The sequence below is a fragment of the Cupressus sempervirens genome, chromosome 10 (assembly GCF_028749045.1).
Source record: "Cupressus sempervirens isolate cs-2001-9-10 chromosome 10, ASM2874904v1, whole genome shotgun sequence".
Lineage (NCBI taxonomy): Eukaryota > Viridiplantae > Streptophyta > Pinopsida > Cupressales > Cupressaceae > Cupressus > Cupressus sempervirens.
The window spans coordinates 355,325,539-355,353,241 of NC_143127.1; the positions used below are offsets into that span (position 1 = coordinate 355,325,539).

Sequence of the window (27,703 nt, forward strand, 5' to 3'; positions counted from 1 at the left end):
AACGAGAAAAGTACATCCCTCGGAAGATAGAAAGCATCATTTAACTTTGATCAAAAAATTCCAAAAATTACCTGCACCATCATCTTCGTCTTTGAATCAACTTTCTGACGCTTAGTTTGGATTGAAAAAATACCTCCGTATGAAAAGATACGGCCAAAAAACCACCAATAGGTTTTTAGAACAAAACAAATCAAACACATGACAACTTGAAGGCTGTCAAATTTTGGCACAAGTTGCTTACCTCAACACCTGCGCCCCGCTAACATCAACATCTGTGCAAGTTTGTTAGTACCTGCATACTTGCCGATGCAGGTGTACTTTATACTCTTTTAGTTTTTGCCTTAAAAACAACTTTATAAAGTTTTTTAAAACTTTAATAAAGTTTAATACAAACAACTTTTTTCCTTTTTCAAAAAAACCCACGGATTGTTTTTTGACTTTTTTTTTTTTTTGAAAATATCGCCTCGGAAAGCATGCACAAGGTTGTACAACCCTCTTGGGCAAATATTTTTTGCCACAGAATGCAATGTTGTCCAAATAGGACATGTTTTATATGAAAATGGGGTTCTGACGTCTTCTAAATCCAACCATAATGTTCGTTTGGGCTCAAAGTACCCCAAATTTTAGAGACCCCCTATTTTCATAGAAAACAACTTAAACTCATAAGATTTGTCTAACAAAACTGTGTATCTTCTGTACTCCAAACAAGAACACATAGTTGCAAGCAAAGCTCTGATACCATGTAGGATTTGATAATGAATAAATCCACAGATCCCTGGATATCCTGCATGCAAATAACTTGTTACAAGGAAGTAAGAAAGGTAGAGAGAGAGAAGGGTTTGCTTAATAAACAAGAAGAGTGTATTTTCTTGTGCAAAACAAAATGAATAAATTTACAACCGATCAATTCGTATGAAGGAGATCGAAAACTTAAAAGGGAAACCTTAAGAGGTAAAAATAATGTTTAATAATTACTAATTAATTATTAAATGGAAATGCAAGTGCGTAAAGGGAAATCTCAAGAAGGGAGTAAGGGTAATTTAATAAATGAAATTAAATTAACCTTTTACTCTAACACACTTTTTGTTATTCTATCTGCTTACTCACTGCGTGTACACACTCATTCTACTGAGAATGCCCCAGAATTTACAAAACTGCCTATAACTTTTGCCACTAAATACCTGCACATAACTACGAGGGAGAAATAACTTAGTAAAAATAGAGCCCCTCTATCATATTCCTCCCTTTCAGTCTTCTTCTTATATCTTTGTGATTGAGAGAAAGGGTCATGAATGATGATTGTTGCCTTTATTATTCGATAATCCTCGTCAATACTTTTCGATCTTCTCTAAAATATAAATGCCAATAGTTCTTGATCCATGCCCCATACTAGTGTATATTTCCAAGCTACTACTTATGTAATTTTCCCATGATCTTGTATTTTTTGCTGAATGTCCTTTTGTTCCAAATTTTCTGTCGTATATCCGATATTTTATAATTTCTTTATTGGGATCTTCCTCCTAGGTTTTGCTTTGATACCATGTTAAGCATCTCATTGTATTTATCTGCTATAACTTGTAATAACACTTATTGTTTTTTTGTGTTTCAAGTTACTCTTAGAATGAATATGTATATGATATGAAGAGGCATGTCTCCCATAGAGACATGTCTCTTCTTAATTCATATTAGTTATTATGAATAATACTTATTCAATGTATTATCATGATGATAATAATTTATATATAGAATATGTATGTATATATAAATAAACATAAATATATATATCTATGGTCCCACAATATTGGTTCCCACTTTTTGGCCAACTTTGACACTAAAACAAATATTTAAAATAAAAAACTCACTTTCACGTCCTTATTACTAAAAAACCGTAAAGGATTTGAAGACGATGTAAACTAGTGATTTGTAGAAATTTCTTTCTAGTTTCTAACAATATTTTTTGTTTTATTTTTTGAATTGATTGAAATCCATTTTTCTTTCTCCTTCGAGAAGTTGTATAGATGAAAAATCAGCATTTTTAAAGAGTGATGGTTGCTTTGATCAACATAAGTTTTTTTAAAAATATGATAATGACAAAATTCTTTAAGGATAGAATGGTAACATCAACACCTAGCAACTTTAGTTGGTTTCATTCAATTTTGTTAAAAAATGTAGTTTTTATTCAATGGTAAAGTGACGTCAATGATAAATTGGAGATAGGTTGATTTTGATAGATATAAGTCATTTTGTATAAATTGAAATGGATTTTTTCTTGTTTTTCTAGAAAGGTAACACAGATACCTTTGATGAACATATTGTTCAAAAATTATTTTCTTTCATTTTCTATTTTTCCCGAAGCTTCAAACAATGATTTATGAAATGGCCAAACAACCTATATTTAATTAAATTACCAATAAAACATGACAATAAACACAATATATACTAAAAGTATAGTCATTAGAAAGCTTATTCAGAGTACAACAATGTGATATATTTAGTTTTAGAAAATGGACCTATTTAGCCCTTGTTTGAGACCTCAAAAGGGCAAAATGTGATAGAAAATTTAGGAAGTTTGTAAAAATTTCTATTTTGGGATCTTCAAACAAAGGGGGCTTCACTGGAAGCCCCGTAGGAGTACTTTGGGTGGTCTCAAGGGGTTTGAATGAACCCCCCTAGCCCACTTTTGGCCGCTTATTGGCCCTAGGGGGTTGAAAGAAGCCCATTGGCCCACTTTTTGACCAAATATTGGCCCTAAGGGCTTTGTTCAAAGCTCTATGTGACAATTGGCACAAGGGGATTTAAATGAAGCCTAGGGCTTTGAATGAAGGGCTTTGTTCAAAGCATAGGCTTCATTTGAAGCCCCTAGAAAATGATTTTTGCACTTTCCATCCGATAAATATATACATATATATTATATATAGAGATACACAATATACATATATATGTTAATAATATATCTCTTATATATATATATACTATATATACACATATGTATATAAATACATACATATATACATACATATATATGTACACACACACAATAACTTATTATCAAAACTAATAATGCTCCATGATAATGATAGAGAAAGATAGATATCAAATGTTTAAGGCCAATAGGCCATTCAAACATTTGATTCCATTGATTGAATCATCTGATTGAAGCTACAATCATTAACAGTGTAGAACTTGCACCTAGCTGAGAGAAGACAATTAGGAAAAATGGCAACGAATGTACAAAGGTGATCAAAGAATGGTCATTTCATACCAAGTAAAACATGTAGCCTGCAAAAAACAACCATAAAAATGATCTAAAAATTGCATCTAGAAGCAAACATGGGCAACTTGAGAAAGAAATCCTTTCCCAGAAACTAAACATTGAAAATGATGTTGTACAAGAACACCAGATAGCTAGAAGGAACACTAGATAGCTAGAAATCGGAAAACAGTTGAGAAATCCCTTCGGAAAAGAGCCACAATTCTAAAAAATGCGAAAAAATGTGTTTTTGATACGCAAAGAAAAGAGAAAATAGATGAACGAGCATAGGTTATGTTGTAGAGAAAGCGATGAAAACCTGTCATTGAAAAACCCCAGATGCGAAGAAATTAAGTTCAAAAAATTGAATAACTAATAATTTTAGAAAGAAACCATAAATTATTCATAAAAATATTTAACATGTCTCTTATACCATATTACACTTGTAATTGGTAAAAACTTGAATTATAAAGAACAAAGAACAAAAATGTTCTTATAGATTTACAAATGAGATGTTTTTATAAAGAAACATACAAAGAATAGAAACTACCTATTATCTACCGAAGATCTAGAAATGACCATTAAAATAGAAATAATCTAAATAAGATGATAATATTCTAATATTTCTTTTCTCGTGTTATTTAATAGGTTTTTTTGGTTTTGTTCTCTCAAGTTTTTTGTTTAGCCTATGTTGAGTCCAGAGAGATGTTTGCAAAGACTGCCAAATCCATTAAGTTTGAGTTTTGAAACTATGCTTTGAACCATATAAAATTCTATGAAGAATTAGCTTGCAACAATTACATTTACCATAGAAATAAAAATAGAAATGATGACTTGAATTCAAATGCATACAACAAGAGAATGCTAAAATTCTGATATTTACATTCATATAGAAATCAAAGGAAACGATTGCACTATACTACTTTGTGATGAACAAGTCAGAATGATAGGTGTTATAGAGGAGTTAATTTCACTAGAATGATTTGAGGGATTGACTCAACATGCAGGAGGACTAGTGTCAACTTGATGAGGCAGTGGTGGCAGATAACTACTGTCAATCAAAAGTTTAATGAGGAAACTGGGACGAGATCTCATTCAAGGAGTTGGACAATGTGTATAATTTTCTAATTTACCTTAATAAACAAAATAAACTACCTAAGTAAACTTGAATGAGGCCCAATAAATAATTATGTCATCAAATAGCTGAGTCACAAAATAAAGGGTTTGAATCTAGAAATGGTTTCCAAGAGTAGATTCGAAAGCTCTCAAATGTGATGGAGCTTTAAATTATTCACACGGCCCTCAAAATTAGTACTTGTTTAGCTTTGACAACAAGATATTGCACTTTAAATCAGAATTGTAGACTTGTAAAAGATTAGGAGAAGATTAAACTAGTTATGAGAACTAGTGCCAGTAAAGAGATGGTGATTAGGGAAAATGAAGAAACCAAAGAAACAATTAATGGAAAAATCATGGTTGTGGAGAGTTGAGAAATTTGTATTTTGAAATGAAGACCCGAAAGTAGAACTGAAAGTGACATGGAGATCTGAGATGAGTAAGATCCAATTTTGTACAAAAGCACTCTATAACTATTGGTAAGCTTTAAGAAATTGTCTATTTGGTGAGATCACAACAAGTTTCAAAATTGTTTAGATTCAACTTAGTGTTTATGGATGATACATGCAGCAGAAATTCAAGACAACTTCTTCCAACGTGTTGGCATTGTTGGTTCACATCAAGGGGTTCCCATCAGTGAGTCCAAGGCTAATTGGTGGTGTAATTGAGTGTTAGCCTTGGACTATATGTAATGTGAATATTGCAGATATATTCTCTTAGCTTGAGTTGATAAAAACATGTCTTGAATTCTAATAAATATATGTGTAATTATGTTAGGGTGGTTGGTTAGCAAGGCTATCACCCTATGGTGTAGACATCTTTGGAATATGAAATGATATAATCATATACCATAAGAGTCTTTTATTTAGTAATTGAATTAGTTCGACATCTAATGAGGCTGTGGTGAATCTTTCAATAGCAATTGTATGTTCATGTACCATTGTATTGGCTACTATGTTGTCAAATTAGACCATTCATTCATTTATTGTGTTGAATTGATAGAGAGACACAATCTTTGAGATCATTTATAAGACCCACTGCACTTGAAAATTAAAATTTAACTTGCAAATATATATTGTATCAAATTGCATGTATGCAATATTTGTGAGATATTAATTTGATGTTTGTGTAATGTGGACAAGCATCTTCAATATATGATTCTATTGGTGGCCTAATTGATTTAGTGCTGGACTATCTAAGCAGTTGAATAATAAATGACATATATATGAAGAGACCAAACTAAAGGTAATGAACAATTGTGGATTTCATATGCATATTTGTATAAGATAACATAGTATTATTCATCGGGTTGATTCTGAGTCTGGTGTTTCTACCTATACTGAATAGACTTTGTGACCTTCAATTATCACAAGGTTGCTTTTTAATTTTTTGCATTGAATTTGTTGGTAATTTCAAGTGAACTTACATCAAATTTGATACAACCCTTTTGATATTTATCTTTGGAATGACTCTTATTGGAGCATATGAAGCACTAGGCATGCTGATTCTACTAGCTTCATCTTTTTAATCATCATTTTCAGTAGGATTTTTTTATTTTTTCTTGATATAATTCCCGTCTTTTACTCAATCTTGTGATTAATGATTTATGTTCAACATCTTTGTACATATTGTAATGTACCAATTGGTATAGTAATATGTTGTATTAGGTAATACTATTGGGGTGCATATGCTTAAGTCTTCCTACTGGTCAATTAAAATAGAAGTAATTGCTTTGCATGTGTCACCATGTGGTAGTGGTAGGAGGTTGAGTAGCATGTAGTAAAGTAAAGACTCGTATGAGCATGTTAAAAATATTTTTACATTTTTATGTTTTGATCTCATATTGAGATTGTGTGAAGTGTCTTCCTTCCAATATGGAGAATTGTATGGTGCTTTTTACCTCAGAGTTTGTTCTATTTTTTGATACATTTGGGTATTAATATTATTGAATCAAGTTTTGATTCTGTTATTGGATTATTTCTCAACACTTTCATATGAATCTCTTTCCTTTATTATTTACTACTCAATTACCTAGCATTACCACTTACCCATGCATGTGGGATAATTACTTCAATTCTCATTAACTAGTGGGATGACTCACAAAGTATATGCACCCAACTGTACTATTTGTTAGCACCTAATGCACTGTGAATTTGCACTCATAGGAACATTAGACTTTGTAAGTCTACCTCTAGTAGTTTAGATTTGAAGTAATTATCTTGCATTTGGGGTAAAGTGGTAGTGCCATGCAGTTGAGCAGTATATAATAATGACAAGAGACTCATATGAACATGTCAATAATATTGTATGTGAAGTGTAAAGCTTTTGTTAGAAAATCGATCATATCTTCTTTGCATTGATATTTTGGATCACACTTCTAGATATTGGATCATGGAGTGTGATTTTAAAAGTTCATGCAATTTTTTTTTTCATAGTTTCCTATTAGAAGCTTTACAATTTGTCACATGGATTGTGGAACTGGAAATAGCATGTGTTTTAATATTGTATGTGTTTGGATGTCATTATTGAGATATAGTGTGGATTGGTTTCCTTCCAATAAGGACCATTATAGTGTTGCCCTATATTAGAAGTTTCATCTTTTTTGAATATACTGCAACATTTCTTAATATTTGGTATGAGAGCTCTTTCTACTATGAAGATTGTTTTCCTTAAGATTGAATTTCTTGTAAAGGGTCATCTGCCAATCATTTGACTCACATACATATCTGAAAAATGTGGTTCTAGACTCATTGGAAAGTGGACTTTGAGGCTTCTTGTAAAGTGGTCATATTAAAGATTTTGATTAGTATCAAGATAAATATGGCGATTAAGTTGACTTTGTGATTCGGACTTTTCAGAATGTTTTGATGCATCACTTTTTGAAAAAGACTCAAATGAAATTGGCATCAGTGTTACCCAATGTTCATTGTATCCTCAGAATTACCTTTTTTATCATACTCCCAGGTGCAATTCTGCATCACATGAAATTGGCACCATAATAGCATTGCTCACAAAAGACTGTTGAATGATTGTGAATAATCTTGCATTTCTTGTGTCATTTCCTGAATTTGCAAAATGTGGTTGTGAATTTTTTTATATTCTTTTTTTCTCCATTTTTCTTTTTACTTTTTGAGAGGAAGAAAAATGCATAGCACAGGCAGGCTGAATTTTTTTTGTTTTAGGTTTAGGTAATTTTATTTGTTAATAAGATTAACTTCGTAATTTTATTTGTTAATAAGATTAACTTCGTAATTTTAATAGACTCAGTTTAAAAGTTAAGTTTTGAACTCTAGTGCAGAATTTTTGTAATGAGTGTAAAAGGTTAAAAAACCATGGGTCTATTCTTGAAACTCTAGCTGGTGGTCCATGATATTCTAGTTGACTTTTTAGGGCAATTCCTTGTACATGAAATGCTGCTGTTATTGGGACTCTGTAATTTTTTTTTTGGGTTAAAACAAATAAAAGAGTAATGCTTGAAACCTTAATCATGTTTCAACATTTTCTATGTGAAATTTGGTTGTAAAATGTGTGGATTATATCCATGCACATCATAATGCTAAAGTAACTGAATAATTGTATCAATCTAACTTCGGGGCTACCATTAGCACCTATGCACAAACAGAAACCACCATTTTGAAATACTTGAAAGTTTAACCAGCTCCCTAGACAAGAGATGGAGGTTCCTGACTGAAGTTACCTCTCACCTCAATTGACTTTCCTCATTTTAAATTCAGATAATCATATTCCATGTGACACTTGTGTGATGCCATGTCAGTGAAGAATAAATGGAACACTATGATGATTATGATTCTTAACACATTCTTTACCCCCTCTTAGTTAGCCTACAAAATGGTAGAGAGTGCTTAGTAGCTTTCTATGGGGAGCAAATTATGGGAGAAAGGGATTCCAAAAGTATCTTTGGACAATACCAAGGGATTAAGGAAAGTCTTGACCCAAGGGTTCAGAGAGTTTGTTGAAAATGGATTAGTTAAGAGCAGTGGAGGGGGGCACATCGTTGGGAGATTTCATACTGTCATTGGATCCATGCTTTGTGGTTTATTCATGGTATTATGGCCCGTTTAGATTTGTGATATTATTGGTAATGCCAAGGCTTTAGTATTTCGTACTTGAGATTTTGTAATCTTCCATTATTTTGATTCTTTAGCAAGGTAATAATACATTGTTAATAAGAAACTTTCTGATTTTCTTTTCTATATTCTGTCCAAACCAGAAACTGATGACTAAGATTAGATGTTTTTTTGTTCCCCCATTTGTTTTTCTTTGGGATCAGTTTGTTCCTAGATGATGATTATGTTTTTTTCCTAGAGATTGAATCACACAAGAAATTGATGTTTTCTGATATTTGGGAATATTTTTTGTTGCTTTTAAATATCCTGGACTAAATTTAACTTCTATTGGCATTCAGTAAATCAACCAGTATTACAAGACAATTTAAAGCGCGCTGTTGCAAAGAAAGCTATGGAACTTATCAAACCTGGAATGGTGATTGGTCTTGGGACTGGTAGTACAGCATCAATGGCAATTGAAGAATTAGGCAAGCTTATTCAACAAGGAAAGGTAGAATTTAATCATCTATGAATTTTTTATGTAATGTTATTAATCGTATGGCTGGGACATTTTTCATGTGTTATAAGTAGCATAGTTCCAAGAATCACGATGATTCATGCGATTCGCTGATTTGATTCAAGCTAAACGATTTTTTTTGAATCGGTGAATCAAATCAGTGATAAAGAGTTTATGAAATAAGTTGCTTACTAAATTTCAAGGGTTTTTTTAATTTGCCGATTCATGGGTGATTCGATTCTGATTCATGGCCGATTCACGATTCGATCTGGCCTTGCCGATTCCAATTCGATTTCGATTCTTGTTACTTTGATAAATAGTAAAAGATGTGGAAAATGATAAATTACTGTCTGAAGTTTTGTTATATTAATCATACAAATTATTCTTCGTGTATTTATAGTATAAAACAGTGCAAGCATGTGACAGATTATTACAGACATCAATCATGAATCTAGTAATTGCAATGAGATTCTTATCTTGCATAAGCAACAAGATATTTTTTTTTCCATTTTGCATCTGTACCTAAAAATTCATATTTGCATGAGCAAGGGCTCTTTCTATCTTAGGGCATACCTCATTGGAGATTCTTTACAGTTGCTTCAAAGTTCCTGGTGTATATATGTGATTGCCAGTGCCACCAACAGGATATGACGTGGATGCTGGCAAATCATATCAAATCATAAATTCAGTTAAAGAAGTGCAGTTTGGAAACTAATTCCATTGACATTACATTTTTAAATGCCAGTTTGCACTTGGCTACAGTGATATATGGAATCTTATAAAAATCTCAGTTCAGAAATATAAGCTACACTCATCAAGTTCTAAAATGACATCAAAAAATTCCTGGTGCTTCAAAATCTTTCCACTGCCTTCCTTCTATTTTTACAAAATATTCAAACAAAAGGTCTTCAGATATGGTGAATGAATTATAGATGGGTTCATTGCACCTAGTTTCTGTCCATTTAACTCAGGGATGTGTTGGAACCCTAATTTTTGGCAAAAATAGAGTTCCCTATAAGCAGAAAATTCCTACAACTTCTCTATACCTGACAAGTGAATTCACATTGAAATCATATTTTCCATCTTATTAACATTGACAAGCATGAATTGATCTGTATTCAGCTTCCCACAATCAAAGTGGATGCATCAGTCAAGAGGCAAAATGTTAGGGTATGCACTAGTTTCAGAGTTCACATGCCACAATTCTCACAGATAGACATTTTGAGACTAAAATATTTCATTGCCTACAGTCTTTCTTGTTAGTCCAGTAGTTTCTTGTTATTGTCCATGTCATAACGTAATCCTGTGCGAAATTGTAAAACCTCAAGATCTCGTTTGCTATTTTCCAAGACCTAAACCAAATACAGTTTATATGAATTTGTCACTTGCACAGCAACCAAATCAGCCAGAAACCTACTTCAGAAAATAATATTTCTCAGTTGGACAAACATTACATCATAAAGACTATTTCTTGTAATTCTTTGTATGGAAATCTTCCCCTGTGCCAATTTGCAGAACTCATGAACTCATTTTCTAGTTTTCCCAAGCTCATACCATTCACAAATCATTCAAAGTACTTTCTACACGTTGCAAACTTTATCAGTGGCCTTTTTCAATTTTTTTTTGTCTAGATAGCCTCTCACTAAATCAATTGATCCTTGCAATTTGTCGTCGGTAGAAATTGTGCATCGGCCGACGAGTCCCTTCGGTAGAAGTTTTGTTATGTAGCCGACGGGTAAAACAGTTTGTAGCGGGTATAATGTACCTGGCCGACCGATACCTTCGGGAAGGTTCGTTGGAAAGTATTTATAACCCCTTCGGGAAGCATTGTAATCATCATTATCATATGAGAAAAGCATGATGTACTGTTGGTATATGCGAATAATAATAGAAGTTCTGCTATTTGCTGTTCGGTGTTCGTGTCTATTTCCTGTGTGCGTTGCTTAATTAATCCATACGGTAAACATTTGGCGCCGTTGCCCGATGGATCTGGCACCCAGGCAGGCGGGTATGAATTAAATGCCGAATCAGTTGAACAAAGATAAGAGTAAGCTGAAGGAAAAAGATGACATACGCGTTGCACAGGAAAATTTAATTTTGGCTCAGCAGATAGAGCGTCGAAAGAGGTTTCAGAAGATTTCCGACGGAAACAAGAGCGCGGAAGGATTGTTGAAGGAGACTCGACAACGGCTTGATTTGGTGGAAGAAGCGAGGGAGGAGTTTTTGAACCTGCATACGCCACGGGAAGAGAATCCTGACAGAAGGAGATCGACTAGCACGGCTCGGAGTGCTGAAGGAGCATGAGCGTGGAGTGACCTCTTCGTCCAAGATATACTTCCGGAACGGACAGCTTCGGTTGACAAACCCTCTTCTTCACCAAACAGCGCGAAAGTCCAAAACAGCGCGGGTGTTCAAAACAGCGCGGAAGCAGAAAACAGCGCGGGTGTTGAAAACAACGCGGAAGTAGAAAACAGTGCGGGTGTGCAGAACAACGCGGGGGTCCAGAACAACGCGGGTGTGCAGAACAGCGCGGGTGTCCAAAACAGCGCGGGTGTGCAGAACAACGCGGGTGTTCAAAACAGCGCGGGAGCTCAGAACAACGCGGGTGTTAAAAACAGCGCGGGAGTGCAAAACAGCATAGGTACACAACAAAACCCTTGACATACAGTAATAATGGCAGGTCCAAAGGAAAAATTGCCTAAATTTGATGGTGATGAAGCAGCTGATCCCATTCGACATTGTAAAACATGTGAAACGATCTGGAGGGCCAATGGCATAACGCATACAAACGAATGGATCCGACAATTTCCTGCTACCCTACGGGGTGTTGCCATTGATTGGTTTACTGATGCCGATCCACAGAAATTAAATAGTTGGGATAACATTAAGGAGTTCATCACAGAATTTCAACTTTTGCGTGATGATAATGAAATTGTCGCAGAGATATTCAATACCAAGCAAAAGAAGAATGAAACTGTACAGGTCTTTGCCAGGAGGTTGAAGGACTTAATCAGTAAAATGGAGAATAAACCGGCAGATGGGCTCCAGAAAAGATGGTTCATTGAAGGCCTTCACCCGAAGCTGCGGAAGAAAATGAAGATCGTGCCACCATCCACATACAATGAAGTGTACAATCGGGCAATGAACCTCGAAAGTGACCAGAAAACAAAGAAGAAGAAGAAGACCAGCTCATCCGATTCAGATGACGATGCATCCTCAGGAGATGATAGCAGCGATAACGAAGGAAGCAACAAGAAGGTCCGTGCCCTCCAGAAGGACATGATGCGGATGATGAAGGAATTCAAAAACATGAACAAGGAAACTAAGGGCAATGACCTATGGTGCACGGAATGTAAGAAAGGCCATACGAAGGGATCCTGCCCGAAAGATCAATTTTGTGAAATCTGTCAGATCCTGGGACACTCGGTAAAAGAGTGCCCTTTCAATTTAAAAACAAGGACACCACAACAAGTGTTCCTGTCACAGGAGGCATCCCCGTCAGGAGGGAATGGGAACACCAGTACGGAAGGTGCCACATCAGGTGGATATAGAAACAATCGGCGCGGTCCAAACAACAACAACAATAACAACAATGGTGGCAACAACAACAATGGAGGAAGGAGTCGAATTCAGTACGATGCGAATGGCCGGCCAATTGTTCAATGCTGCGCATGCAATTTGTGGGGTCACTTTGCCCGAGAGTGCACAACGACGAACATACCAAAGTTGCTGTGTCGATGGTGTGGACCTGGAGATCATGATGATACTAAGTGTCCGAAGTCCGGAGTAAACTTGATTACCGTAGGGACAGACGAAGAAGAAGTTCTGGCAATCACTCGGAAACAGGCGAAGCTATACCCTGACCCAGCGAAAGAAAAGAAGAGACTGGAGGAAGCAAGGGCAGAGATCCAGAAAGTAACACAGGCAGAAACAGCACACCTGAAGGACATACCGAGTACCTTAGTCAGGAACTGTGCAGAACAGAACATTGTCCGGCAAATATTGCAAGCTGAGATACCTGTCAGAATAAATGATCTGTTGCTCACGATGCCTCAACTCCGTACGACCCTCACAAATATAGTCCCAAGTGCTAAGCAACCCGTAGAACAAGACAACGACAAACAGGGGGGTACAAGTGCAGAAGATCCGATGTTGTTAGCTCTTTCCTCTGGACGCTATCCGGCGGTTGTTGAAATGGGCATTCTCGGGACTGTGCTAATAGACACAATCGTCGACGGAGGATCCGGTGTCAATGTGCTACCAGAGGATACTTGGAAAAAGTTGGGACGGCCGATATTATGGCCACCTACCTTCCAGTTGCTAACGGCCGATCAACATGGAATCAAGCCATTGGGAATACTCACAGCACAACCAGTGACAATCGAAACACAACCATTCCTGTTGGACTTCGTTTTGATTCCTCTCAAGCGGAAGGGGTACGATGTTATTTTGGGTCGAGGGTGGCTGATACAAGCAAAAGAAAAGCACGATTGGAAGAAAAATACTTTATCACTCGAAAGCAAAGGCCGGAAGTATGTCATTGATTTGCACACTCAGATGGTCGGGGACGAAGCCCTCTCGTCAGATTCTGAGGGAGAAGAGGATGAAAAGGGGCAAATTATGGAACCGGATCAGGAGGGAGTTTTACGACTGGAAGGAGATGGCGATTTGGATTCAGTACATGGTCTGTACCATTGGTAGATAGAGGATTATGAATTGTTTCCAACCTGCAATGTACTGACCATAGAAGAAAACAATACCGATGCATTTCCAAAGGAATTCACTGAAATAAAGGAAGGGGATGCGTCACTCGATGTGACCTCGGCACATCAGTTCACTAAAGGAGAACCCATCAAATATAATGAAGTCGCGTTGCAGACCATGAATTTGGGAGATGAAGCAGAACCACGGAACATACTGGTAGGGGACAATTGGGACCCAGTACTAAAGGCAGCAGCCTTCAAGATATTTTAAGAATATAAGGATGTCTTTGCATGGACGTACAAGGACTTGAAGGGCGTACCACCTGAATTATGTGTGCAGCGCATTCCATTGATCGAAGGAGCAATACCCGTACGGAAAAGGCCCTACAGAATGAACAAAAATTATGCGGCTCGGGTTATGGAAGAAATCAATCGGATGCTAGAAGCTGGAATTATTTTCAAGGTACAGACCAGTGAATGGGTATCCCCGATTGTGATCTCTCTGAAGAAGGACTCCATTCAAATCCGAATATGTGTTGATTTCCGATGCTTAAATGCAGTCACCATCAAGGATCCGTTCCCGATCCCATTCACGGATAGCATCCTCGAGGAGGTGGCAGGACATGAGATCTACTCATTTATGGATGGTTTTTCCAGCTACAATCAGATCTCAATCATAGAAGAGGATAAATTGAAGACGACATTTGTCGTGGAAGATGGGGTCTATGCCTATAATCGGATGCCGTTCGGCCTGTGCAATGCGCCTGCAACATTTCAGTGGATCATACTACACATCTTTGAAAAGATGTCCATCGGCAACTTCAAGGCATTTTTGGATGATTGGTCAGTATTCAGTACGGAGGACAAACATCTGGCAGCTTTAGGTGACTGTATGGAAAGGTGCCGCCATGTACGTTTGGCCCTCAACCCGAAGAAGTGCAGGTTTATGGTTCCACACGGAAGGTTGCTCGGACACATAGTCTGTAAGGAAGGACTGAAGATAGATCCGGACAAAGTGCGAGTCATATTGGAGATGCAGCCGTCCACCAATGTGACCGAGGTAAAATCTTTCCTTGGGCATATAGGATATTACAGGCGTTTTATCAAGAATTTTGCAAAGATAGCCTATCCGTTGGATAGATTAACTTCCAAGACAGAATCGTTCCGATGGGACACGACACAGGATGAAGCATTCGAAGAACTCAAGGTACGTCTGGCTACAGCACCTATTTTAGCATACCCTGATTGGCAGAAGGAGTTTCACGTCCATGTGGATGCATCAAACTATGCGATCGGAGCGACTCTCGCACAGATGAAAAGCCACGGGTTGGATCATCCGATCTACTTCGCCAGCCGTTTGTTATCAAAAGCTGAACAAAATTATAGTACAACTGAACGGGAAGCATTGGGGATGGTCTATGCTGTGCAGAAATTTCGACATTACTTGTTGGCCACTCCATTTGTGTTCTACGTTGATCATTAGACCCTGTTGTATATGATCAACAAACCAATCATTCAAGGAAGAATCAGCCGATGGTTACTCCTGTTGCAGGAGTTTACTTTCAAGATTATCGTACGGCCAGGAAAGAAACATGTAAGCATGGATCATTTATCACGTATTAGAACAGGAGAACCGGCAGACGGTGTAAATGATGACTTTCCTGATGCACAGCTGTTTCAGATTGCTGCACTACCAGAATGGTATACAAGCATTGGCGAATACTTGTCAACAGGACAATTTCCAAATACCATGCCACCGAATGAAAAACGGAAGTTGGTGATACGGAGTGGAACATTCCAGCTGATTAATGGATTGTTGTATAAAATGGGACCCGATCAGATCCTGCGGCGTTGTATCTTGAAGGAAGAAATTCCACGAGTACTGAAGGAAGCACATGAAGGACCGGCAGGAGGACACATGGGGCCGGACACAACTGCACGAAAAATACTTCTAGCAGGGTTATGGTGGCCAACAGTATACAATGACGCCAGGGAATGGGTTGTTGCATGTGATACATGTCAGCGAGCTGGAAAACCCTTGAAAAGAGATTTCATGCCTCTAAATCCTTCTCATGCTGAGGAGCTTTTTGAACGATGGGGGTTGGATTTCATAGGACCCTTGAAGACGAGCCGAACCAGAAGATGCCGATACATTGTGGTTGCCACGGAGTATTTGACTAAATGGGTGGAGGCGCGTGCACTACCAGACAAGTCAACGGTAAGTACAGCGCAGTTTATTTATGAGGAAATTATTATTAGGTACGGCATTCCATTACAATTAACAAGCGATAGAGGAGGCCATTTTGTAAACCATGTAATCCGATTGCTCACCACGAAATTCAAGATTTACCATTCGCTGTCAAGTCCGTACTACCCAAGGGCAAATGGACAGGCCGAAGCTACCAACAAAATCTTGGTATCAATTATATACAAATCCTGCGCCGTCGAACGGGAGGATTGGGAAGAGAAATTACCTTCTGCTCTGTGGGCTTACCGTACGGCATACAAAGTCACAACAGGACACATGCCGATCCAACTGATGTTTGGACAGGAGGCCGTCGTACCAGCAGAATTTATGATACCAAGCTTGCGGATAGCACTAGAAAACAAGTTGGGCGACATGGAAAGCTTAAGGGAAAGGCTGTATAAACTAAACAGGTTAGAAGAGAGGCGATTGTTAGCACAGTGGGCAACTGAAGTAACGCAGAATAGGCGGAAGGCATGGCACGATAAACACCTGAAGCTGAACAGGTTCCAGCCCGGCCAGTGGGTATTAAAGTATGATGGTCGGAATGAGATCAAACCGGGTAAGTTCAAGGTTAAGTGGGTTGGGCCGTATCAGATCCGAGAAGTTGGAGACAATGGAGCAATCAAATTATGGACTTTGGATGGACATGAAGTGCCTCAGGCGGTCAATGGGTCGAAGTTGAAGATATATCACGAGCGGAACACTTCTGCATCAGGAAATGACCTTTGGGAGACCCCTTCGTCACTGCAGATCGATGGTGACGACGGTCGAAGGGAAAATTGACTTTTTTAAATAAAAAAAAAAGTAAAAAAAGAAAAAAAAAGAAAAAAAAGAAGACAAAAAGTACCGTACGGTTTCCAGCCGTACGGTTTTCCATAACTTAAGTACGGATTTATAGCACCGTACGGTTTTCCCATTTTATAAAGTCTGACCGTACGACTTTCTTGATGTACGATTTCCATGTCTGACCGTACGGCTTCTTGATGTACAGTTTTCCATGTTATAGGTCGGACCGTACGACTTTCTTGATGTACAGGCTTCTTTGCCGTTGACCGTACGGTTTTCCCTGATGTACGACTTTCCTTGATACTTTTGTGAGTACGGAAATCTCCACTTGTACAAGTTTTCAAGCAGTACGGATTCCATCAGAAATGCATCCCTGTGGTGTACGGATTTCAAAAAGAGTGGAATTGAAGGCAATGTACGGGTTTTCTTGGAGTCTTGAGCAATACAAACTTGAGTAAGGAACGTACGGATTTTGAAACAATAATACAACATGCTGTACGGATTCTGCATTTTTCTCAGGTGTGCAACGAATGCAACCACCGTACGGATTTGAGAGGGAAATTATGCATGTCAAGAGTGGTCATTTACCATACATATTTTTGAAAGAACTCTTCACCGTACTGACTTGGAAGAATTCTTCACTGGATTTGGGAGACTGTTAGAAAAAGATAAATATAATTAATGGACTCTACAGGTAAACGGCAATGGAAAAAACAATTAGCACAGTCCAAACTTGTGGAAGGCAAGAGCATGGCAGGTACAGGTAATTTGAATGAAGGCTCGAGCAGTGGCAAAGAGAAGCGCAAGACCATAGCACCTGCAACAGCTGAAGTCACACCACAGAGTATACAATTTGAGGGATTAAATGGAATGGATTGCCGGAAATGGTGGCATGAAACCCCTGATGACCATCCAGTCAAAGCAAGCATCAGAAGAGCACAGGTTGAATGGGCCATTCAGATGCCGATTTTTTGCATTAGAGAGTATGAAGGGTATCTGCATACCATGATTGAAACATATGGCAAAGCCTCTCGCAGAAGCACATTTCAGTATCTGGGACGGAACTTAGTGGTATCATTCAAAGCAGTAGATTTCCCACGGGTTTTTGGCATTCTAGGGCAGCAGGGCAGGAAGATTCAGCCGAAGAAAATTCCAAAGGATGGAAAACTATTTTTAATCAAATTAGTGTGTGGAGATTTGACTGAAGCCGAACAGGCGGCATTAACCGAGACATCAAGAGGGAGGGGTTTAAAGAAAACCGACATTCCGGAAGGGCCATGGCGGTGTCTGATGGACTTAGTCAAAAGCAGGCTCACGGGATCCTCTAGGGCATCGGATATCACATTTCCGCAGGTGTCCATGATGAACGGCATAATGATCGGGAAAGTGTATGATTGGGCGTCTGTGTTGGCTGAACGGATGCATGAATTCATGACTCTCCAGCACAAGACCTTCTATATGCCCCATTACACCATTGGTCTATTCTTGGATGCTGTAGCACGGGTGATTCCAACAGCGGAGATAGAGGCACAGCCTGGACCACTGGCTCCAGGAGAACCTCCTATCATGCAATGGAAGCACTTGGACACAATCTCTGGGCAGAAGGGTTCAGTAGGTCAAAAGAGGCCCCGGATGGACATGGCAGATGATACTGACAGCGGCCGACAGGAGACATCTTCTGAGCAGGATAGTGTGGAGGAAGAAGAAGGCGAGGGCGAGGATAATGAAGCAGTTCAGATTGTCACGGCTACCCCCTTGCTATTTCCGCGTACTACGGTTCCTATGACTTCAGAGTTGTTACCTGGAGGCCTACACATGGCTCACATTCCAGGATTTGGGCAGACTCGGCGACCGATATTGATGACTGGAGGATCCCACCAGGCAGTCACACTAGCCGCACCATGGCAACATGGGGTACGACCTCCTCCTGTCGGGCCGGGGGCAGGATTTACAGTCGGCTTTGCCCACCTGGTCGCACTCGTCGACCGTGAAACCTCTTCAGCTCCTGAAGCACTTCCAGTAGCAGCACCCGTGGCGTCTGACATAAGTCATCCAACAGCAGTTGTTACAGCAGCACAGTCAGCAGAAGCTCAGGCACTCCCAGTAGAGAACGTACCAGACGGAGGAGTACAAGAGTGTACGGACCCAGCGCAGCCAGAGGTCATGGATAGAGCCAGTGTTTTTCTGAGGCAGCAGTTCCGACTCGTTCCTAACAGGCGTGGCCCATCCATTCAGTCCCCCAGCTATTCCGGAGTAGCACTTGTACCAGAGCCTCAATCTCAGGAGGAGGGAATGCCACCTGCCATGGTTGCGCCGACAGCAGAGGAGGCGGCACCGGATGTGGGCATGGCTTCCGCTGATGAGGAGGACAATAGTGATTCCGAATGGTCATTCGAGGACTTCGCCAAGGAGGATTACAGGTCGGATGAGGATAGGTGCAGGGACTACCTCAGGACTATGAAGTCTGCATTGAAGAAGGGGCATGATGTGGCGATTCATGCTCTCACTCGGCGAAGGGAATGGCATTTGATTCGAGCATATATTCGTGGGAATTGTCCTAAGCGATTTCAAACTTGTTTTGTAGATAGAGGTTGGCCGACAGTTGAGACACCAGAGATGTTGGCAGATTGGGCCACTGAGCTAGAGTTGGGACCGAGTGACACTCCAATGATGAAGTTGGCACATGAGATCGTGGGACTGTACAAAGAAGTTTACTATGCGCGGCAGCGCGCGGAGGCGGATAGGGCAGCAGACAGTGTTGCAGCTCAGAGATCTCTAGCAGTTGAAAAAGGGGCAAGAGAAAAGTTAGCCACTGATTTGGCCGACAAGCAGGCAGCATGGGCAGCAGAATGGGCAAAACTCTTGAAGGATATGGCAGCAGTGGTACAAGAGAAGGATGCAGCTATCTGGGATAAAGATGCAGCAGAGCATGAGTTACAGTTGGCCAAGAGACAGGCTATGGATGCTGCACTTCTACTGAAGGAGGCCGTAGAAGTTAATTCACAGATTCAGACAGATTTGCGCATTCGGACTGACCAGGTGTATGAGTTGCGTTGTCATCAGCACTCTTCTGGAAACCCTCCTTCTCTCTAGTTTTTCTTTTTTCTTGATTGTGGGTTGTCTCCTAATTTTGCTAGTCGTTAGGGGACGACTTTTCTTTTTGGGGGGGATGATGTCGTCAGTAGAAATTGTGCATCGGCCGACGAGTCCCTTCGGTAGAAGTTTTGTTATGTAGCCGACGGGTAAAACAGTTTGTAGCGGGTATAATGTACCTGGCCGACTGATACCTTCGGAAAGGTTTGTTGGAAAGTATTTATAACCCCTTCGGGAAGCATTGTAATCATCATTATCATATGAGAAAAGCATGATGTACTATTGGTATATGCGAATAATAATAGAAGTTCTGCTATTTGCTGTTCGTGTCTATTTCCTGTGTGCGTTGCTTAATTAATCCATATGGTAAACACAATTGCCTATATTACAAGGGACTACTATATAAACTTTTAAGGCCATAGCACTTAATTTGATAATTTTTCAAATTCAAAACCAGATGAAATTTTTATAGTTTGTGTAGGTTTATCTCAGAAGGTTGCAGAAGGTCGACTTTGGCCTTGAAACACTTACACATGAAGAAGATTCAGAAGAATTCATTTGGAACCCTTGTTCATTACATCTAAGTGAACTTTTCTATCTGGTGGCAACTCTCCAATATCTGTTTTGCGATTTTTTCCAGAGAACTTTCAGATGCATTCTATTCAATTTTGGAAGCCACTTGCTTGGTTTGGGTATTTACAGAAGGGATAAAAGCTTGTATTTAATTAATTACCTATTTAGACATTTCATCTCAAAGGTGATAACATTGCAATTTTGGATGTTTTGGAGTCACCCAAAAGAGGCTCTGACATTTGATCACGCATTTTGAGATCATTCCAAAAGGCTCAATCTTTAATCTTTATGATTAATAATACTTACAAAGGCATGAATTGAAAATGAAAAATAAAATAATATAATGAGATTAAAATTATTGAGAGAGTATTTTTAAGGGTGGTCCCTGCACTTGGTGAGTAAGTTCATTGATGAAATATCAACATCTAGAAAGGGAAAACTAGTATCATTGAAGTATCAAGTTTCATCAAAATGAAGGATTGCCCTAATGTATGACATGACCAAATACGAAGTATTAATTATTTTTAATAGTTTGAAGAGATAGTTTAATATAAAGGAAAGGAAGGGTGAAATGTTGTGGGCCCCATGCTCAATTCAACAGAGCAGATATAAGATGCGTACCTATGAAACTCTCATCATGGAATGTTTCTAAAAAACTTACTTCTAAATGCTATCTTCCTTGGTTGAGAAACAGGGAAACCCTAAACTGTGCAGTAATGATGGCCTCAAGCCACAGGGATTAAATGAACCCATGATTCATAGATCTGATGGTTGCCCTGAACCTGTGAGCTTGAGTGATGCTCTTGAGGTTATTGAACAGGTTGTCTGTAAAGTATTACCAGAGAAAAAATTGGTATTGCTGGGAAGCTCCTGATGTTGAATACATGATGGCTTTGAAGGACTACATGAACAAAATGGGATCCAATAAAATATGGTGCGAAGAAGATGGCATAAATCCGGATTCCACAACTTTTATAGCATCTCCCAGTCTGCAAACAAGAACAGTGAGTGGGCATCCATTTAAGCATTAAGGATGAAAATTTTAACGAACATTGTAGATATAAAAGCCTGTGCAGAGGACACAAAAAACATTAGTTGAAAAAGTTTCTTTAGATGCAATTGCCAGCTTGCCATGATGAACGAGCATGTGCGCAAAATATGAAATCACACACAATCCCCAAATTGTTTGATTGTTGCTTCACAGAGACATCACCTCTCAGAATCCAGCAATGGAGAATTGGGTACACACAGAATGATTTTGAACAGGTTTGTTAAGATGATGCAAATAGCGGGATTAGTATGAATTTCAGCAATCTGCGTCAGTATCCAACTCACCCGTGTGATTATGAAAGTTTTAGCGTATTTCATTTATCCAGGGAAGTGTAAAATTTGGGAAATCTTGCTATCACAATTACCGTTTATAAACATTCTTCAGGGATTAAAAGTGGAATGCTGCAGCTGATGTGGAAATCTAAATTACTTAACATTGTCCCTCATATAAATGTGGTCTCATTGTTTGCAGAGATGGCAGGATATACACAGAAATGGATGTGTCAAAAGCTGTATGCTGGTAGACACGCATACCAACATACACAACACAGGATAAATGTTTCAAAGGGGACTTCAAAGACATAGAATAAGGTAATTGTTTGAGTTGCATGAAACTGAATCGGTGAAACAAGTCAGAAGCTTTCAAGCTAATTCCATTGGCAGGCATAAAGTGATGCCCCACAACCTTTCACATCCTACCCTCCTACAAAGATACAGAATTTTTTTGTATGCACATGGGCATCTATAAATGATTTAAAAGTCCGCTGATAGGCATGCTTGTAAAATGTAGCCTCATGAATGCAAATGGTTGCAGTATATGTTGAAAAAACTTTAGAAGTGTTAGTAAACAGTTTTTCTCATAAGTGTTCATATGTAAAAACAGAGAAAAAGAATGTAAACTAACAAATGAATTCCTATAGAAGAGGCTAAAGAATTCTCTGCTTAAAGTTTCTTCAATGAAAATAGGCGCAGCTACCTTTATTACAATGAGAATTTTTTGATGTAAAGACACAACAGAATGACCTTTTCCGAAAACAATCTGCTGAAAGTGTTGAATCAACTTATTTTATCTCATCAATACAAAACAAACTTTTATGCAAAAAAACACTCGATTTTAATTATCAAGATTATCCGCATAGTTGAAAATTAAACCATCGAGTAGGCAAATTCGACAAAGTTAACTTCTCACAGCATCCCAAGTTCTAAATTGACAATCTCAAAACCAATAACAGATACAGCCAAAAGCTTAAATAGTATCTTCAGAAATACTGATTTAAACAGGTAGATAATAGTATCTACTTACAAAGCCTTTAACCACAAATCAAACTGTAGAGTTTCATTGTATTTGCAGAATTCTGAAATGCTACTTCTAAACTTGGAATAAAACCACAAACAAAAATAGTTTTTTCTATCGATCTACTGGAGAATTCTAACCCCTGTCCTCGAACCAATTTAGTTGGTCGGATATCCAAATCGAATTCTTGGACTTTTTCTACCCATGTCGCTCGATTGTTGACTGCTACATCCTGCTGCGTGAGAATGCTCTTGACCATGGTGGATGACACATACACTACAGAATGAGAGTGCAAAATATAGTACCTAAAGTATTTTACTGCTTTTACAATAGCAAAAGCTTTCTTTTTAGACAGAGAGTAGTTAAGCTCATGTTTCTTTAGAGGTACACTCATAAAAGAGAGGCATCAATTCCCCTTTATCATTCTTCTGGAGCAATATGCCTGACATGGTATGCTCAGATGCGTAACAATACATTATAAAATCCTTTTTAAAATCAGGATGAAAAAGCGTTGGGGCTTTAGCAATAGCTTCTTTTACCTCTTTGAATGCTTTTGATGTTGGTTCATCCCATTTGAATTTTGCTTCTCATTGAGTAGCTTGGCCATAGGTTTAACAGTTTTTGCAAAATCAGGTACGAATTTTCTCAGGAAATTGATCTGTCCGAAGAAGGATTTAATGCGATTTCGATTGACAGGAAGACATAATTGCTGGATGGCTTTCACTCTTTCCGGGTTGATTTTGATTCCTTCTTTTCAGACCATGTGTCCAAGTAACTTTCCTTCAGTCACAACAAAAATTGATTTCTTGGGATTCAATGAAATTCCGTGATCTCTACATTTTTGGAGTACTTTTCTCAAATCTTTCAGGTGTTTATTCCATCTTCTGGAAAACATTGTCATATCATCAAGGTACACTGTGATGCATCTGTCCAATAAGTTACCAAAGGTTGAATTCATAGCTCGCTGGAAGGTGGCACCGGCATTCTTTTGTAAGCAAAGTTTCTCCATGGTGTTGTAAATGCTGTTTTGTGTTGATCATCTTCAGCAACTTCTATCTGGTTATAACCTGAGAAACCATCTAGGAAAGACATCATTTCTGAACCAGCAATTGTTTGAAGAATTTGATCCATTATTGGTAAAGCAAAGTTATATTTCAAACTTGCTTGATTAAGGTTTCTAAAATCAACACAATTCCTTATCTCTCCATTCTTCTTTCTGATTGGTACTATGTTTTCCACCCATGTGGGATGATGAATTGGAAAAATAATGCGAGCTTTTAGCATCTTATCTATTTCTCTGAATATTGCATCAGAAACTTTTGAATTATATGTCCTCAATTTTTGCCTACAAGGAGAGGTACCTGGTTTCAAAGTAATATGGTGCTTGAATTTACCACTTCTGAAAGTCTTCAAATCATCATAAGACTAAGCAAAGATATCTATATACTCTGATAGGAGCTTAATGAATCTAGCTTTCTCACTTTCATCACAAAAGGTTCCCAAATTGATAATTTTGGGATTATGTTTATCTCCCAGATTCACCTTTTCATAATCAGCATTTGGATCCTCTTTAGATGTTACATCTTGAGCTAAGAAGGTGTCTCGCCTATCAAAAAGTTTTTCAAGCTCGACCAGGTCTTTAGATATTACATTCCCTTTTAATTTTAACACATCACTCTCATCAGGGGAATCAGGACAAAATTCCCTACATTTCACATTTGAGCCTTCAAAATAGTTCATAGAGAACTTCTCAACACTTTGCAAGAAAGCATTAATGTGAGCATCATCTTTAAAACTTGCCAAGAATTATTATTATCAGGGCCACTTGGTCTGTGAATGATTTCCACTGAATACTTCTTGTTTATGAAATCAGAATGAGGAATTAACAAAAAAATTGATACTGCCAAGGAGTCTGCCTTGTTATTCAATTCTCGAGGGATAGCTTCAATTGCAAAGGCATCAAAACCTTCAATTTCATCCCATGCACGGTTTCTATAATGCTTCAGTCTTTGGTTTTTAATTGAAAACATGCCTTAAACTTGTTTCACTATTAACTCAGCATCTCCTCTTGCTTTTAATAGCTTGATGTTCCTTATTTTGGCTTCTTCTATGCCTAGAAGTAGGGCCTCATATTCAGCTGTATTGTTAGTATTTTCAAAGGCAAGCTTATAAGAAAAGGGGAATTTCTAATTATCAGGTGCTATGAGAACTACACCGGCTCCAGAGCCATTCGAACAACAACTTCCATCAAACTCAGGAGTCCATAGTAGGTCTTCTTCTAATTACTTCTCACCTGTTTTCTCATCTTCAGACAAAATCAAATAATTAGCAAAATCAGTTTCTTGATAAAGAATTTGAGATTTGGGGTCATCAGATGGAAAGACTGTATATTTGGATTTTGGTTCAAGTAACAAGGTTACTTTCTCCTTTCCAATAGGTATCACAGCTTGAGACTAATCCATCTTAACTTCCCCTCCTAGGTTTCGACAAAAAGTTCGACTGAGAAGCATGCCATAGCTTGTGGGGATATCTGCTATTGGGATGGTGAGTTTAATCCTTTTTTGAGGGTAAGCAGCTAATGCCACTTGGGCGTCTTTAATTTGACCCACTAAAGGTACTTGTTTTGAATCCATGGAATAACATTTGCCAAATGTTTTGGTTAAAGGAAGATCTAAAGCTTTTGCTACTGCTGCTGGCATTATATTATCCGAAGCCCCTGAATCTATGATGCAGTTACTCAGCTTAAAGCCATGTAGAAAGAGGGAGACATAAAATGGATCAGGTTTGTGGTTATAAGAAGGTTCAGGACTAATTCTGTCTGGTTGAATTACCTCTTCTTGTTTATGGGATTTTTGTGTCTTTGATTTCTTACCCTTGGAAAATTCTTTCTTCTGTTGAGCAACTGTTTCATTGCCTCTCGAGACCTTGATTTCATTGATCTGTTTGGCTGCTTTGTCAGGAGATGATTGATTAACATATTCAATCAACTTATTAAGTTCATCAGGGATTCATTCTCAAATATTGTATCCTTGATGTTTTACAAAACTCAACAATGTCAAATGTCGAATCAGAATCAGCCATTTTCTTTAAGATTTGAGGGGTAGTTGTTAAAATAGGTGATGACTTACCTTCAATTTCCCCTTTTGCCCTTTGTTCCTTGGCCTGAGTAGAAATTGAATTATTTTTATCATGAGTATCAGCTATTCTGGTTCTTTTCCCTTGGGTCAAGACCGAACATGAAGCCTCTTCCAAGGTTAATAAGATGTCATTACCCCTATCAGAATCAGATTCATACTCAAGGTAATAATTTACGGAGTCGCCAAGTTCCTCAGAAGATTCTTCTTCTATTATTACATTAGTGGAAGCCACTTTTTTTGCTTCAAGTTGCTGATATCTAATATTTTCAGGGCAAGAAGTTCCCTCATGATCATTCGTAAGATGAAAAACACACATGTTGTTTTTGCTAGGTGGAGCTTCAATTTGTAATCTTTGTTGACTTGAGGGTAATGTAAGTTGTTTTCCCTGAAAACTACTTTGGCTCGGATATTTTCCTGGAATATCTTGGTAATGAGTGTTCATTTTAGGGAGTTGTTTCTTAATAGTCATCACATCATTAATGAGCTTCTGAACCAATGGGACTGATTTTTCAGACGAAGGTGATTGGGTTTTAGAACTCTGCATCTCTTTTTTCCATTTTCCCGCAGCTAAAAGGTCATCTTCTAGTTCAATTGCCAATCTCTGGGCAGCTTCAACATCTGCTACTCTGTTTCTCCTTAAGTGAAAACTGATGTCTGGAGGCATCGAATTAACAAAGAATCCTTTACGGTTTTCATCATTGGGTCTCTTGGTAGCAGGGATTTTATGAATTATCTTATTGAATTTTGCTACAAAATCTCTCATGGGTTCATGTACTTCCTTTTTCAATTGAGTTAACTGAAGTAGCAAGGTATGTTCATCCTCAGAGGATTTAAATCTATCTTCAAAAGCAGTACGCATATGATTCCAGTCAGTGATGGACCCTTGAGGGAGATGATGAAACCAGTCTGCTACATCATCAATCAAAGTCTGCACAAATAACCTCATAGCTACATCTTCATGTGCTACAACAAGGACGACATATGCAGTATTAAAGGCATTAAGATGCTCATCAGTTGATTTCTTTCCATCACCATAAAATTTGGGCAACACTTCCCTAGCACCTTTAGGAAGTGGATTAAGATTACCTCCAAGAGCCAAGGGACCTACTTGTGCACCCCACGGATTAGCAGCCATCCTAGTGAAAACGAAATTCAAAGGTTGAATGTTTAAATGAGAAGGTATTAATGTCCTTGGTAAAATTAAGGCTTTAAGGTTCACAGCTATCGGGGTGAATTTCTTAGGGGAAGTTGGCCTACTTTTACTCTTGATAGACTTCTTCTGTTTCTTAGAGAGATCAGGGGCGAAATTGAGGTTTTTTACAAATTCATAAGACTCGTCAATGAACCCTTTTCTTTCTTCACTTCGAGTATACTTTTTACTAGCCAGCTTATCACTATATAGACTAATATTCAACACTCATAATGGCCTTGGGATTAGTCTATCAACTATTGCTTCTTCATTAGCAATAGGTACGCCTCTAATGAGTTCAGCCCTTTCTTCTTCTCTTTCAAGCACTTGATTAACTTGTGTAAATTGTTCTAGGCTTGTTTTGAGTTTCCAGGCTTGTGCGCTTAAGTCAGAAATGATATCCTCTTGTGTATTATCAAACCCTAAGCCTGGTTGAAGTACCGGGAAAATTTCATGACGAGGCAAAACCATTTTATTGTTACCCAGCGGAGTCGCCAAAAATTGTTAGTAAACAGTTTTTCTCATAAGCGTTCATATGTAAAAACAGAGAAAAAGAATGTAAACTAACAATGAATTCCTATAGAAGAGGCTAAGGAATTCTCTGCTTAAAGTTTCTTCAATGAAAACAGGCGCAGCTACTTTTATTACAATGAGAATTTTTTGATGTAAAGACTCAATAG

The 27,703-nt window shown here is 38.2% G+C and overlaps 1 protein-coding gene across 1 annotated transcript in view; it reads left to right on the top strand.

The window, feature by feature from the left end:
• LOC149534063 (uncharacterized) overlaps nucleotides 1-27,703 on the top strand; it is a 107,967-nt gene that overhangs the window by 40,615 nt on the left and 39,649 nt on the right. Inside the window, exon 2 of the mRNA XM_089805618.1 lies at nucleotides 8,793-8,944. Within this exon, the coding sequence (XP_089661744.1) occupies nucleotides 8,793-8,944 (152 nt within the window). The remainder of the gene's footprint in view (nucleotides 1-8,792; nucleotides 8,945-27,703) is intronic.